The following is a 16383-nucleotide window of genomic DNA, read 5'->3' as shown; positions in this document are numbered from 1 at the left end:
CTGATTGGTGCATTTTTACAGAGCACTGATTGGTGCATTTTACAAACCTCTAGCTAGCTACAGAGCACTGATTGGTGCGTTTTACAGTCCTAGCTACAGAGTGCTGATTGGTGCATTTTATAATCCTCTTGTAAGACAGAAAAGTTCTCCAAGTCCCCACTCGACCCAGGAAGTCCAGCTGGCTTCACCTCTCAACACTACAAGATTTTTGAGGGGGTGAGGAGAGAAAGATGGTTATTTGTGCCAGCTATTCCTATTTTGGTACCATTGCTAATAGTCTCAATAACCTCCTTGACTTCAGATCCTTAGGTTGAGAGTTAAGGGAAAGGAAAGATTTTTCAGTCCCTTGGGCATTTCTGAATGGAATATAATGTAATGTAATAGCAGTGTAATAGTGTAATGGATTTCCAGTTTTTTTTAATAACAGCTAATATAATTGCATATCTGCTAATTGAGTGTTATTGAAGGAAGTGATTGGATTCCAAATTGATGATATTTAACTGTACCATGTTATTTTTTTCTCTTATGATAGACAGTTTGTTACTCTCAACCACATGTCACATACTTGACTCTTCTGCCCTCTTTTAAAATTTTAAACTGCCTATATTGAGATAACTATAAATTCATGTGTAGTTATAAGAAATAATGCAGACAGATCACCCTTTATCCAGTTAGCCCGATGGTGAACATCTTGCAAACCTGTAGTATAATTTCATAAACAGAATATTGACATTGATACAGTCAATATAGAGAACTTTTCCATAACCACAAGTATCCTTCATGTTGCCCTTTTCTAGTCACTTGCCTCCTGCTTCCACCCCCTTCTCAATTCCTGACAACCAGTAATCTGATCTCCAATTGTATAATTTTGTCACTTCAAGAATGTTATATAAGTGGAATCATACAGAATGTAGCCTTCTGGGATTGCCTATTTATAGTCAGAATAAGTCTCTAGAGATTCATCCAGCTTGTTGTGTATCAGTGGTTTGTTTCTTTTTATTACTGAGGAGTATTCATGGTGTGAATGTACTTCGGTTTGTGTAACCATTCACTTGTTGAAAGACATCTGGGTTGTTTTCAGTTTGGCCTATTACAAGTACAGCTGCTATAAACATTTGTGTACTGGTTTTGGTGTGAACATTGTCTTCATTTCTTTGGAATAAATGTCCAGGAGCATGGTTGCTGGGTTGTATGATACTTGCATGTTAGTTTTTTAAGAAACTGCTAAATTGCTATACAGTGTGGCTGTGCTATTTTCCATTTCTACTAGTAATGTATGAGTGATGCAGTTTTTCTGCAGCCTTGCCAGCATTTGGTGGTGTCACTGTGTTTTTATTTTAGCCATTCTGGTAAGTGTTTAGTGATAGCTCAGTGTAGTTTTAATTTGTATTTGCCTAATGGCTAATGATATTGGTTATCTTTTTATAGATTTTTTAAATAAATTTATTTGTCATATGTTATCTTTTTCAGTGAAATGCCCCTCCTTGGGTTTTGCCCATGTTCTAATTGGGTTGTTTACTTTTTTATGGTTTATTTTTTAGAGTTCTTTGTATATTCTAGGTACTAATACTTTGCTGGATATGCAGTTTACTTTTTCATATTTATTTAAAAGGGATCTTGTTTATATCTGCAAAAACTCTTCTTGGGATTTTGATAGGAATACACCATTACATAAGTAGGTAGGCATTACCCACCTAACCTTCTCAGTGATGAAATGTCTCATAGAGGGGAGGGACCGTGTTGAAGACAGAGGATGTGGATGGGACAAAGGCACTGAGAATAGGGAAAAAGTGATAAATGAGACATATAGGGGGCGGAAGTTGTGGTGGTTGTCATTTGTTATGCATTAGGGTTCAGTAAGTGAATAATCTTAAAACTATTGAAATTAAATTTCACTTAAGAGGGTGGTCTTACTCCATTGATGAGTTTTCAGTTTCAACTCACTTAGTAAACATATATGTGTACCTTTTGTGCCTGGAACTATGCTTTAAGCTGGGAACATAGAGGTTGTGAAGACTCTTACTTATTGACCCCTCACTGAAAATTATAGTCTAGTGAAGAAGGTATCTGCTACAGAATCCCAAGCACCACTGGGGGGCTCTTACTGAACCAGGTGGTAGGAGAATGTTGTTCTTAATTGGAGAATCAGTGTGTGGTCAGGATATTCAAGTTTCAGGCTGGTTGATCGAGCCTGACTATGAGTTTATTTGCCAAGCCAAAATTATTAGATAAAAATTAAAACTTGAAATTTATCCTTTCCTTTTTTCCTCATGGATGTTTTACAGATGGATCATTCCATTTTACTGTGTCAGCAGTAGGAGGCCATGTTATGTCGCAGACTTGAGGGCAGGGCTCAGGCCAGCAGGGAGTCTCCTTAGAGATGTTAAGCTGTTGATCAGAGGCACTGTCCTGCCTTCCGAATAAAGAGTTTGTGTTCGTTCCATCACAAGGCAGGCTTTCTGTAACGCAAATATAAATATCTGCCCATTAAAGCTAGGTAGAATCAGTATTTTAGATCAGGTTTTGAGGATTTCTGCTTTTGGTAAAATTTTTGTTTATTTAAAAGCATTATTATGATTTTAATATAATTCTTAACAGTGCTGAAAGTTAGCATTAGCTAAAAGTGACCTCAAACTTAGTAGTGTTTGCTATAACACTAGAAAAAAATAATTACCTGTAGGTTGCTGTAGGCCATTCAGTGTTCTCTTCATGATCCTCCCTCTGTCCTCAGTATTTGGCATCAGTACCTGCCTTGACCTCAGGAACAAGAAGAGTTGACAAGAAATGAGCCCTCTTGTTACCAGAAAGTACTGGAATTGTACTGCAAGAACTGCTGTTCTTGTTTTCTTAGAAGAAAAAATTCAACCAAGAGATGCACAGCCAGGGTTAAGTAGCAGAGTTTATTAAAGGAAGATAAAGTACATTCAAAGAGAGGAACGGCTGACCGGCTGGCTGACCTCCTGGAAAACAGTAGCGGCAGTGTTTATTTAAAGAGACAGTACACCCTGAGAGATGATTCCGAACAGGCTGCTCAAAAGAGAGGATGAGCTAGCAGCAGCTAATGCTGAGGGACCCTCTTTATGAGAATATTGCATGATTATTCATGAGGGGGCGTGAGGGGGTATCATTCGCAACCATGTTTAAGCAGTCTCCTTGTGTGCATATGCTCTGTAGTTGGACATGCTAGTATACACTTCGCATATCTCATTAGCATTTAAAATCACCCAGGGATGTGGTTTTTACTATTATAATGAGCAAAAGGCTACTCTAGGGCAAGTTATTGGAGGATTGCACATGCTCGTCAGCAGGGGAAGTCCCTACCATGATTATCTCCGACTAGGGCCTGATAAGACCCCTTCAGGGCCAGTGGATCCCAACCACATGCCAGAAGTAGCCAGTGTAGCCATTGCCTTTTTGCAGACGGTCAGTAGGCAGCGCCTCTAGGACTTTTTCCAGGGCTCCCCTGCTTGCTTGTTTCTGGCCATCTGCCTAACATTCTTACTGTGTCTAATGGTAGCGTTAGGGCTTATAGTGAACCATTCAATGAATGAAGTTGTTTCTACCCCAAAAATACTTATGGTTTCACAGTGGTAGGTAAGACACAACTTCTCCTCGTTATTTCTTAGTAATGAGGGCAGTAGGAAATATAAAAGCATTGAGGAAATTTAGAGAAAGAGATTATATCTCACTTCTCTTTGGGGGTGATCAGGAAAGACCTCAAAGAGAAAGTAGCATTTAATGTGGACCTTGAAGGATGATTAGAAGTTTTGTCACATGGTGGAGGTGAAATACTCCATTTTAAGCAGAACAAATATGAAAAGATAGGAGAGCATGAAATATCAGTGAGGAATAACCCAGTTTCACTAGGTAGGGAAATAGTAAGAAACAAGTTCTGGAGAGGGAGGCTGGGACTGTGCTGGGCTAGGGAGTTAAAGCAGAGTTCCACATGAAGTGAGCCATCATTGAGGACGTAGTTGTCACTGTCTAGTGAAATGCATCTAAAAGGGCAATCTGACAGTGTTCTGTAGGGTCTGTTTAGCAATGACTAAGTTACGTACACACTGTTCTTTCAACTTGACTGGTTGGTATGGAGAACCTGAAGTTATTGTGTGCCCAGATTCCTAGTGAGAAGATGCATGTATGCATAGGGCACACATTCAGTACGCGTTAGTGTACAATAATGGTGACATAGCACTTTGCTTAAGAATGTAAACATGCTGTATAGAAGTTGAGGTAACTTATGTTTTTTGTCTCAGGTTGACAAAAATTCTACTTGCCCTGGCAGGGTGATAATATTGTTAGAAAAGGGTCTTCTGAGTTCTTCAAAGTTGCTCCAAGGAAGGAGTTTAAGGAAAGTAAACCATAGACACCCTGGATTAATTTTTTTGTTTGTCTAAAGTATTACATAGATTGTGGCTTTGAATACATTACTTTTCTGGAAGCTCAGCCAAGCGTAGTAAACTATAAGAGAAGACATCTAGCTGTCATTCCTCCCTGGCCCGCACTGGCTCTCTTCCCTCCACACACACTTAATCCTGATGTGAAATTGAGTGCTTTCATACAGGTCCATTTATAAAAGAAATTAGGTGGGAGACTTGGTTCCAGAGGGATCTTGACCTTATTCCCCAGTTTTCTTTATATTGATTTGAAAGCCTATATATTGGTTGAAAATTATTGGGAAAATAGTTGTGGAGAAGATAGGTAGTATTTGAAAATGTGACTAATAGTTTGGGTACTGTATTAGTCTGTTTTACATTGCTACAGAGGAATATCTGAGCCTGGGTAATTTATAAAGAAAAGAGGTTTGTTTGGCTAATGATTCTGCAGGCTGTACATGAATGGCACTAGCATCTGTTCAGCTTCTGGTGAGGCCTCAGGAATCTTTTACTCATGGCGGAAGGTGAAGGGGGAGTACGCATGTCACATAGTGAGAGAGGGAATGAGAGAGGCCAGGATCTTTTAAAGAACCAGCTCTCATGTAAAGGAACAGAGTGAGAACTCATTCATTACCATGGGAAGGGCACTAAGCCATTCATGAAGGATCTGTCCCCATGACCCAAACACCTCCCACCGGGCCCCACCTCCAACATTGGGCTTCACATTTCAGCCTGAGATTTGGAGGGGACAAATACCCAGACTACATCAGGTAATATAAGTCTAATCTATTACATTCTGCTACTGTAGGTATGATTGTACCTACCAAATTTATATTGATATTATCCTCTTCATAAAGATTCTCAGAAGAGATAATTTAAGTATTTCTTGCATTGTTTTTATAGTCATAACCTTAACTAATAATATACTTTCTCCTATGTCTACATTTAAAAACCTCCCTGCTTTAATTTAAGCCTTTCCTTTTCATTTCATCATTTGAAGATACTATTGATTTTGATGGCAAATCATGGAATGAATTTTATAGCTATGTTAGTCACTCAAAGTGTTTGGTATTTAGTTTACCATATTTTAGTCTAACATAGAAACATAATCTAATATTTTTGAATTCTCTTTCATTAAGGCATTGTGTCCAGATCTGGCACCCTGACTTATGAAGCAGTTCACCAGACAACGGAAGTTGGATTGGGGCAGTCTTTGTGCGTTGGTGAGGGATTTTTTGCTAAAATCATTTTATTGGAGTGTAGTGTCTTCATTGGATGAGTATAATAATTATTGATTTTATTATTTGCAAAATATTTTGATACTCTTATAAAAAGGATGTTATGATCTCACATTTAATTTGCTTAAGTATAAAGTCGTTCTATAGTTTTTCAAGATTCAGGGTCCAAGATTTCATTTCTAGGTTGAAGAACTAACGTCTTGGGACATGTGGCTCCTGGAGCACCTTGGGTGCCTGAAAACATCACTTCATTTGATTGCTCTGAAGAAATGGTTCTTTATATTAGGACTTTTGCTGTCATTGCCATTATGTTCATCAGTGCTTCATAGTTACTGAATTCTTTGCCAATTAGTGTCTCATTCTTAAGGCAAGCCTCTCAGGTGCCTCTGAGCTGGAAAATTGTACTGTTAGAGCCTTATTGGTGAGAAAGTCAAGGTTGAGGAAGGTTCAGTTCCTCAGAACCTCTCTTTTTATCACACTATACTGCCTCCCATTTGAAAAAATACAACTTACAAGTTTTTACATTTTAAAATAATTTCATTATTTGTTGCCAAAAGCCAAGGCAAATTCCTCGTTTTCATATTAATAAGTATTCCTTCAAGTTCTTAGAATACCTCTTAACCTTCTAGAAGTATCTTTACCAAAAAATAACATATAGCTCTGGAATGTTTTTATTAAGATCCAAATTCATAAATTAAATATTGAAAACATTAATTGAGCATTTCTACATGCAAAGCACAATCATAAGTGGAAGATACTTTAGTGTGACAGAGAATAAGAAAGGGTTTGAAACAGGCTTACTGATTCCTTCTTTTCCAGCTTCAGTTTTGATTTGTAAATAGAGGATAATAATGCCTGTCTCACAGAGAAGTTGAGAAAATTAGGAAATGACAGATCTAACGTGTGCCAAAGCATAGGACTTGACACACGGTTGGCACTTAATAAATGTCGGTTCTCTTCTTCCACTCCATTTTTCAGAGATGCAGTGAAAAGTAAGAAATCAATCCTGCCCTCAGTAAGTTTATAATTTAAAAATAAAAAGTGGCAGCCTCTCTGTAGGGAACATTTACTTTAACCCTGTCTAAGAACTCGTTCTTAAATGTGGTGTGTAGTACAGCTCTGATATGCAGGCTCTGTCATCACTGCTCTGGATCCAGAAGAGGAGGGATCAGGGCAGTCACTGTCACTCACTGGCACTTGTGTCTTAAAACTTGTGGGTGGTTTATCTGCAGCATACTTCATCAAATAGTTTCTTTGCTCAAAGACATTTGTTAAATGTTTATTCTTTCCTCTGGTGTAACATCAGCATGCAACACAGATACACATTTTCTTAAAATGTTCATTTCTAAGGAGTTATCTGGGAATAATTTTGTGAGACAGAAGAGGCTTGATAAAGGAGCTAAAGCAAAAAGAGGGTTGTCTTCGTTACAGCCCTAGAATATTCCTAGAATATCAGGAACCAACCACCATTTAGCATTTATATAATATTACCAACAGAAATAAATGTAGCATTTTGTGTTTTTTAAAATATTAAATGCAAGAGTAATGATACTTTAAAAATATTAGGGAGAAGGGTAAGAAAAATGACAAACTAGTTAAACACACTTATTGACCTAAATTCCAAGGTTCACTCTTAAATTTCCAGCTATTGATATTTTTCAACTTTTTCAGGCATTGGAGGTGATCCTTTTAATGGAACAGATTTTATTGACTGCCTCGAAATCTTTTTGAATGATTCTGCCACAGAAGGCATCATATTGATTGGTGAAATTGGTGGTAATGCAGAAGAGAATGCTGCAGAATTTTTGAAGCAACATAATTCAGTAAGTTTGGGTTTGGAAAAATGTAGCTCTTTGCTCTTAATATCAGAGGCTTGTTTCAGAAGTTATTTTTATTTTTTCAAAGGTGAACTTTTTGAGAAAACATGAAAGATAAAACTTTTCTGAGCAGGGACTTCTATACCGGACACTCAGACAATTCTGTATTATTTCTGGGTGATTCTCTACTTCCCTGTTCTGAACTCTCCTCCCCAGGCATCGTCCCACACTTTGTGGTAGGTAAGTTGTTCTTCTGCTGAACAGATACATTCAGGCCATCAGCCCGAGAGCCCCTACTTGACCTGCAGACTTGGTTTTCGCCTGTGACTGGTATTCTTTCTCCCGATCTCAGAGAGAAATAAGTGTTGTTTTCTCTTTTTCAAGGCTGACCTAAAGATCCTACCCCTCCTGCCTTTTTTTCAGGATCTGGCATCCCTCTAGTTTTAGACTTTCCTTGTGGAATGGCACTTCCCTTCAGAGATCAAGTAGAAAAGCTTTACTGTCTATGTCCTGGGGAGGCTTTCCTTGTTGCCTTTTGCTTAGAATTAAATGTAAAGGAGTAGTGTTGAGTTGTGTCATCATTTCCTTTAGCTTGAGGGAATTAAGCCCTATTCCTGTGGTGAAAGGAGAGATGGGGGTGCAGTAGTGACTGAAGCAGTTTGGTGGCCACTAGCCCCCACTCAGTGAATTTGTGCTGTGGCCATTGTTGTGTCAGAGAACTGTGGGAAAAAATCAAGCCATTGATTTTCAGAATTTATCTTACACTGAGGAATGAGGGAAAAATTCTCTTCAGGAGACCAGGCAAGAGAGTGGAGATAACTTTCTCTCTATGCTTATGAAAAAAATCCACTAGTGAATGAATTAAATGCCACGTAAAACTAATACTAGAGAGTTAAAGGAACCAATAATATCATGTACAGGGTGGTTTACCCAAAACAAGGCATATTTATTTGTGTTTTAAGGAATTTTCAAGGGCTATTTTGAATATACTTGATTTTCTTTTGTGGTGATTTTAAGCCCTAACTCCCATATTAGATATGACTCAACTTTACCCTCACTCTCTCAATCTCTTTCCTTACTTTTCTTTCATTCTTGAATCCTCAGCAGTCGGGCTCCTATCTGTCACTTAGAAGTTATATGACCTTGGGAATGCTTCTTAATCTCTCGTTGCCTCAGTTTCCTTATTGGAAAAATGAGGATATAGTAGTGCCTGCCTCCTGGAGTTACTGTAAGGACTGTAAGGTTTAAATGACTTAGTAATGTATAGCAAAGTAGTGCCCGGCACTCAGTAAGCACTCTTACTGAGCCGTTTGCTGCTGTGGAATCTTCTTACTCTCCTGACATTGTGTTTGCAGAGGTCACCAGTGGCCTTGATTCATTCGTCACCCTCTCCATACTCTTAGTTTCTTTCTGGTTTTCCTCTTTTTCATTCCCTGGATCTATTTTCTGTGCTTATTTCTATGGCAGAAACCTGAGAACTAACTTTGATTTCTCTCTTCTCCTGTTTCTACTCAGTTACCAAGATCTGTCTCTGAGACATCAGAGGTTTGTCTAGATTCAGAGCCTTGTCTATGTTTAGTTCATCTACTTTGGTTTGGGTCCTCATCCCATCTCATCTGGACCATCTCAATGATTTCCTTCATGATCTCTCATATTTTCTCCAACCACCCCCCTTTACTCTTAGACCATTCTGCTTATGGCCACGCAAATTATCTGCTCTTCTGAAACATGGGTATTGGTGCTGTTTGTCCTTGGTTCACATCAGACAGTGTTTCCCATGTAATGTTTCCCATTACATGTCAGCTAAAGGGCAGATTTAGCATGGTGTTCCAGTCCTTCACATACCATCGAAACTTTCCCTTTTAGATCAGTTTTCCATCTGACATGCCAGTTTTCATTCTCACTTGCCTTTGCTTGTTCCTTCTGCAAGGCATGCTTAATATCTGACTTTCACTCTAGACTGTGTTATGGACTGCAGGGAACTGTTAATCTCAGTGCCCGGCCCAGTCCCCTGGCACAGTAGGCACCAATACAGGTCAAATAAATGGAGGAGTAGATTGTTAAGGATTGGAGTAAAATTTCTTGTGTTCAGAAAGTTGTATAGTTTGAAATTTAAGTAAAAACTTACTTCTTTTTAAAAAAAAAAAGGTTTGGGTTAATACAGCATTATGCTGTGTTAAATTGAATTTAAAATGTATTTGGGCCCAATTCTGAATCTCTTGAATAGCTTGGTATTTAGTGGGGAAAATGAAACATAGACATTTTGTTTCATTTGGCAGCATATTTCCTATTCCTGGTTAGTTCTTATGGAATTAATTTTTATTGAGAACCTAATGTGTACAAGATTCTAGGTTAAACAGTTCAGATGCTGCATTATATAAAATGCCTAGTGTAATACTTGGTGTAAACACTCGATAAACATGATCTGCTGCTGCCTTTCTTGTTATCATTACAATGGTAATAATTATTAGCAAGATGTTTTTGTTCTCTCTTTATGAATGAGAAAACTGGTACAGGAAGATTAGTAACTTGCCAATGGTAGGTATACAGCAAACGAACCAGGGGTGAGATTCATACCCAGGTTTGCCTGACTTCTTCATTTCACCATGGAAGGATGAGGAGTCAGATTGAAGGAGTTAAGAACAAAGAGTCATCAGTCCTGGGCATAGGCTCAGACTATACTGATAGCATTCTAACTGGCCTTACTGTTTTTAGACATACCTCTCATCATTTCTGTGTCCTATTTTCAGACTACACTTCCCCATAGTCTTTTAGTTGTAGTTCTCTCCACTTAAAAAACAGAAAACAAAGAAGCCTCCAATGGCTCTTTGTTAATGGGACAGATGCAGATTTGTTTGACATTCTAGGCTCAACAAAATCTTGATCCTTTCTAGTGCAACAATATTCTCACTTTTTGGGGAATGGGGGAGCGAAATCAAGTACAAATTAATGCCACTCAAACATGAGATTCTCATATTCTATGTAGATCTTATGAGTGAATGAATAAATAATCTGTGGAGTCTTTTTTTTTTTTAAATTCTATACCATAGGTACTACAGTAGGTGCCAGGCATACCAAAGTTAGTGAAAATACAACTCTGTGTTCAGGGAATTCATAGTTTAGTAGAAGAACACATGGGGAATAGGTTATAGCCAGTGTGCTGAATTTAATAGTAGAAAGGTGTAAAAGGCACAGCAGGGTCATTGACGAGATGATCAAATATGAGGGCATTTGTTGGGAGGGTGGGAGAGAGAGACAGAAAAGGCTTATGGGGGAAGAGGAAGCTAGAGTCACGTCTTAAAAGTTAAGTGGGAGTTTACCAAGTATCCAAGGAGGGTGGAGAACATTCTTAGCAAAGGCACAGAGCTAGAGCATTCTGTGCCTTTGTAAGATAAGGAGGAAGGGAGGAAAGGTGGCAGATGAGGCAGGAGTAAGCAGTGTCTGCCCACGTAGCTCCTTGCGTGCTGGCATCTTAGTGGGAATCGGGGCAGTCAGTGGAATCAGAGTAGCAGTCATTCACTGCCATGTACTACTCACAGTGCAAAGAAAAAAAAAAGCCAGTTTCACTTATGAATGTCCTTGAAGCAATGCAAATTATTAATTTTATTAAATTATGACGCTGGAGTCAGTATTTTGTGATAAAATGGGAAGTAAAGCACTTTCACAGTTGAGTTGTGAGCTGAACTAGCTGTCCTTTTCGTTGGATACCAATTTTACTTGAAAGAATGACTGGCAGACAAACTGGTAATTCAGACAGATCTCTTCCCAAAAATGAACAAAGTAAACCTGCTGTGTCAAGGAAAACAGTTGATAGTATTTGTTGCTGCTAATAACATTTGAACTTTCTAGTGAATATTTAAAATTTCGGAAAACTTGCATCTGTAACTGTGATCTTGACAACTTCCTCCTACCTAGAGGCTTTTCTAATGAGCTTGGTGGTGATACTAATAACTGATTTGTGGTTATTAAATGATGAAATGTGTCAGCATTTGGAAGATCTGCGTAACTCAATGAACCCATATTTCCTAACTGAGGAATGCATGTTACAAAATCATTGTGGTTAAAAGATCACTCAAAGTGCAAGACAGATTAATGAGTTTTAAATTAACAAGGGACAGAAAGTTCACTGATATGGTTTCAGATTCCAACATTGCACCTAACCTTTAAGAAATTACCACTGAGAGATTTGGGTAGTGTCAAAGAAGACACTACCCAATTATCTGTAAGGCAGTCAATTAAAATACTTCTCCCTTTTCCAATTACATATCTGTGTGAGGCTGGATTTTCCTTTTATACTTCAGCTTAAATAACGTATTGCAACAGATTGAATGTGAAAGCATTTATCAGAATCCATTTGTCTTTTATTAAGTTAAACATTCAAGAGTTGAAAATATAAGTGGTAAAATAATGCAACTCTTATCACTAGAATGGTTTTTAAAGTGTTAAAATGTTATTTTTAAGTGAATTAACAAATATTTATAAAATTTGTTTTAATTTCTAATATACTAAATATCATTAGATATAATACATATCCACAAAAGGTCTTTGAGATCCTCAGTAATTCTCGTAAGTATAAGGGATCCCTAGACCAAATGATTGGAGAACTGCTGGTCTAGGGGAAGATGATGGTACCTAAGTGAAGGCTCTCAGGTTCTACTCGTGCTCAAGTTCTGCCTTCTCCAGGCCTCTCTGTTTTACCTGGTTCCTTATTATCTCTGGACTTCTGTTATGAACATGATATTACCATTAATTGTGAAACGTAATCATTTATTCATATATTAGTTTATGGTATCTTTTTTTTTTTTTTTTTCAAGACAGAGTCTTGCTCTGTCACTAGGCTGGAGTGTGGTGGCATGACCTTGGTTCATTGCAACCTCCGCCTCCCGGGTTCAAGCGATTCTCCTGCCTCAGCCTCCCGAATAGCTGGGACTACAGCTCGAGCCACCATGCCCAGCTAATTTCTGTATTTTTAGTAGAGATGGGGTTTCACCATGTTGGCCAGGATGGTCTCGATCTCTTGACCTCATGATCTGCCCGCCTCGGCCTCCCAAAGTGCTGGGATTACAGGCCTGAGCCACCATGCCTGGCCTTTGGTATCTCTTAATGGATTGAGGTATATACATATTTTATATTATGTCTTCAACTACTTTGCAAGTCTAGAGTATGGAAATTTTTATATTTTCTTTGTATGGGTTTTTTTTTTTTTTTTTTTAAACCTCAGAATCTAGTACATAGAGATTATACATTAGAATGGATTTTTGCTGAATAAAACTAATTCTGATCTTCCCTCTTAGACATAGAATTCCAGAGTAGAAAGGGCTTTTCGGCATCAATCTAGTTTGGCCATTTCATTTCATAGATGAGGCAGCAGAAGTCTGGTTCTCAAGAAACCTTGTCCAAGGTCATGCAGCTTTTGTCACTAGGAAATTAAGTCCTAGGTCCTTTCCAGTGTACTTCCCACTTCATCTTTTTCTTTTAGCACATTTATTAAGGGTGAACTAATAATGAATTAACATAATATTAGGTTGAAGTAAAGCAACCCAGTCTTGTGTCTTAAATTATTATTATCACAAATCATATAACATATTTTCCAGTATGCTCTTTTACTTTTCAAATGAAAGAGTCACATGTGTATGTGTGAAGTGGGAATTTTATATTGAACAGATACGAACATTGGCACAGTGTTGTATTCCTGAGTTTGTATGGAAAGTTAACTCAAAGGAGAATGCAGTGGTTTCTATCATGGTTTAGTATTTGTGTTGGTTTTCCTAGGATGAATGGTGGGCTTTCCCCTGCCCAAGTCATTTACCATTTACCAGCAGAGTCAAGACTTTGAGGTCCAGTTTTGATTGACTTCTTCATTAGAGCATTTAAAATATTACTTTCTTTCCAGGGTCCAAATTCCAAGCCTGTAGTGTCCTTCATTGCTGGTTTAACTGCTCCTCCTGGGAGGAGAATGGGTCATGCCGGGGCAATTATTGCTGGAGGAAAAGGTGGAGCTAAAGAGAAGATCTCTGCTCTTCAGAGTGCAGGAGTTGTGGTCAGTATGTCTCCTGCACAGCTGGGAACCACGATCTACAAGGTGAGCTCCAACAGTGGCCCACGTGCTCTGAGGCTGCAGGCTTTCTGTGTGTGTGGCCATACTGGGTACCTGGAAATCATGGCCTTTGCTTCTGGGACTTAATTGGTTTTCTGATGTGCAGCTTAATAGTTTTTATCAACTCTATTGATGTCCTAGTACCCTAATTAGGCATGACCAGGAATAATGTTCTTATTTTAAAGCTTTCTTCTTTAAACATTGGGATTTGTATTTTTATAAGTGGCAAGATACAACATACAAAAAAAGCATCTTGAAGATCATATGTGTCATGATTTCCATTTTGAGGGTTTGGAAGGTAGCTATGCAGATAACTGCTTTTTGTTTTGTTACTTGTTTTTTTCTTTGGGATGTAGCCACCCTGACCCCATGGGTTTCTGTTTTTAGGGAGAGGAGGTTGGAGGCTGAGTAACAAGAAATGGAAATTGGATGAAGGAGTTGGGGTGGAGGGAGATCTAAAGAGGGTGAGGAGATTGGCCCTGGCTATGTTGTAATACCATTGTTACTTAAAGGTTGAAGGAGTGACTTCTTAACTGTTTTTTTTTTTTTTTTTAATTTTCCTTTTTTAATAGGACATTCTGGGTTAAAATATTCTAAGTAATTTGATGTCTTTTATAACCTCTTTGTACTGATTTTCAGCTTGTCTCTTTGAGTGGTCATTTAAGGCTGTCTCTCCCTCATTAATTTTATGATGGTATACCCCCGCCACAAAAAAAAAAAAAAAAAAAAAAAAATCTCCTCTTAAGCATGCTGAAAATAGATACCTGTTGGTTTCCTAGAAGGGAACAGCATTCAGAGAAAATTTCAAAATCCTGATTTGGTGGTCTTCTTTGCCCTTGTCTTAGGGATGAATAAAGTGGACTCCTTGTTTTATTGAATCTTTGCGTGATCCTGCTTTTGGAATAGAACACTATGTGCCAAAGTGTTTGAAATAAATCTAGGTGCTTAGTGAGTGTGAGAAAGAATTTTATTTGAAGGTGGGGGTAAAGAGAAAAGCCAATGCTTAAATTCACATTGGAGATGTGTGTTACCATTTTCTTCCAGTAAGTGGCAGCAGGGATCTACACATTTTATCCTAATTGTTAAAATCTAGAAAAATAGGATTTTTGGTATTGTTTCCTTAAACACTACTTTGCTTAAGGTATTTGTTTGTTTCAGGTATTTCTAAGGTTCTTGACATTTTGTTCAAATCCTAACAATCTGTCTTTAGCTTTATTCTCTGAGAAAGTGAGCAAACCTGTTTCCATTGCCTTATTAGAAGGGCTGGATGTAGTTCATGTATATAGCACTACAGTTTGGATAAGCACAATGAAGTCTCTCAGATCCTAAAATTATTGTTATTATACTGCTGTGAAAAAATACATATTATTCAAAATCTCCCTCTCTGCTTCTAGATTTAGGAAATATAAAGTTGAAGCTCTGCGTCTTGTTTCATGAAATTCAAGCTGACACAGACTCATTTTGAAAGCTGTTGTTCTGTGTTCAAACACCCTCATCCTGGTACATTTTTCTTCTGTGATTTGGTTGTTCAAAGGATCCTAAAGATAATAGGTTTCAAAATCATTTTGACCATAAATGTAATTTGGATCTTTTATCTTTATTCATTCCATCTCTCTTCTCTCTCTCTTCTGTTTCTGAAGGAATTTGAAAAGAGGAAGATGCTATGAAAGAAAAAAAAATTCCTAAAACTGTGGAATGAATCACTTAGACATGTGACCCTGCAGCAGTTTGCTTCTGTTGTCCACTGATTATCAGCCTATGTGCCTGACACTGGTCTTGCAGTACAACTGGACGCCAAAACAAGGTGGAGGATGTCCTGAATGAAGATGTTTTCACCTCACTGTATAACAGAGACAGCCAATAAATCTACAATTTGATTTCAGTATGGTTTGGGAGACTTCTTATTGTTCCAGTGTGAAGGATGAAAAGAGTGGGAGAAATGGAGGTGTATTTATGTGTGTGTATGTTTTAATGGGTTCTGATTGTTTGTTTGTTTGTTTTTGGAAACAGAGTCTCTCTCTGTCACCCAGGCTGGAGTACAGTAGTGTGATCTTGGCTCACTGCAACCTCTGCTTCCCAGGGTTCAAGCAGTTTTCTCTGCCTCAGCTTCCCGAGTAGCTGGAATTACAGGCGCCTGCTGCCACGCCTGGCTATTTTTTTTTTTTTTGTATTTTTAGTAGAGATGGGGTTTCACCAAGTTGGCCAGTCTGGTCTTGAACTCCTGACCTTGTGATCCACCCGCCCACTGCACTGGGCCTTTAATGGGTTCTTTAGAGAACATTGTAACCAAAACCTTTGGGGGAATGAGGCTGTAACAGTGTCAACATTGCGTTGTCTAGCTTAGACATAGAATGACTTCAGGTATCTTTTGAATTATTGTTTTCTCATATATGTATATATCTCCATCATGCAGGGTAGTTCAGAGGGTTGGAGATGATGCATGAAGTCCCTGGCATGTAATAAGGCAACTTAATTGTCATCAGTGCCTCTATCATCACTACCATCACCACCACACCATCATCATTATCATCATCAGGATTAGAGGCAGAAGCTCATTTATATTTCAGTTTCTGCCTCATTGGGGAAATGAGAGTCTTCACCAATGCCATGCTTTTCTGTGGTTCTGCAGAGAGCCCATCCAGAGCCTACATTCTTTGTTTAAGGTTGAAGACATTCACTACAAGAAAACTGGAAAGCTGTTAGCCATCCTACTTCGTGTTCAAAAGGGAACTTCTTAACAAGAAGTAATCCCAGTGGGTAATTGCCACTAAACAAGACAGAGATGGTGCCTGTCATCAGGAACTTACATTCTGGAACAAAATATCAGATAGTGTAACTCTCCTGAAGGAAACAAA

The 16383-nt window shown here is 38.3% G+C and overlaps 1 protein-coding gene across 1 annotated transcript in view; it reads left to right on the top strand.

Moving 5' to 3' along the window:
• SUCLG1 (succinate-CoA ligase alpha subunit) overlaps positions 1-15413 on the top strand; it is a 36020-nt gene extending 20607 nt beyond the window's left edge. The window contains exons 6-9 of the mRNA XM_009184525.2: positions 5516-5599; positions 7286-7437; positions 13325-13513; positions 15169-15413. Coding sequence (XP_009182789.1) covers positions 5516-5599; positions 7286-7437; positions 13325-13513; positions 15169-15195 — 452 coding nt within the window. The 3' untranslated portion in view covers positions 15196-15413. The remainder of the gene's footprint in view (positions 1-5515; positions 5600-7285; positions 7438-13324; positions 13514-15168) is intronic.
• The last annotated feature ends 970 nt before the right edge of the window (positions 15414-16383 follow it).

Source organism: Papio anubis, chromosome 14 (genome assembly GCF_008728515.1).
Source record: "Papio anubis isolate 15944 chromosome 14, Panubis1.0, whole genome shotgun sequence".
NCBI classification, from domain to species: domain Eukaryota; kingdom Metazoa; phylum Chordata; class Mammalia; order Primates; family Cercopithecidae; genus Papio; species Papio anubis.
This window is presented reverse-complemented; position numbering and strand designations above follow the sequence as displayed.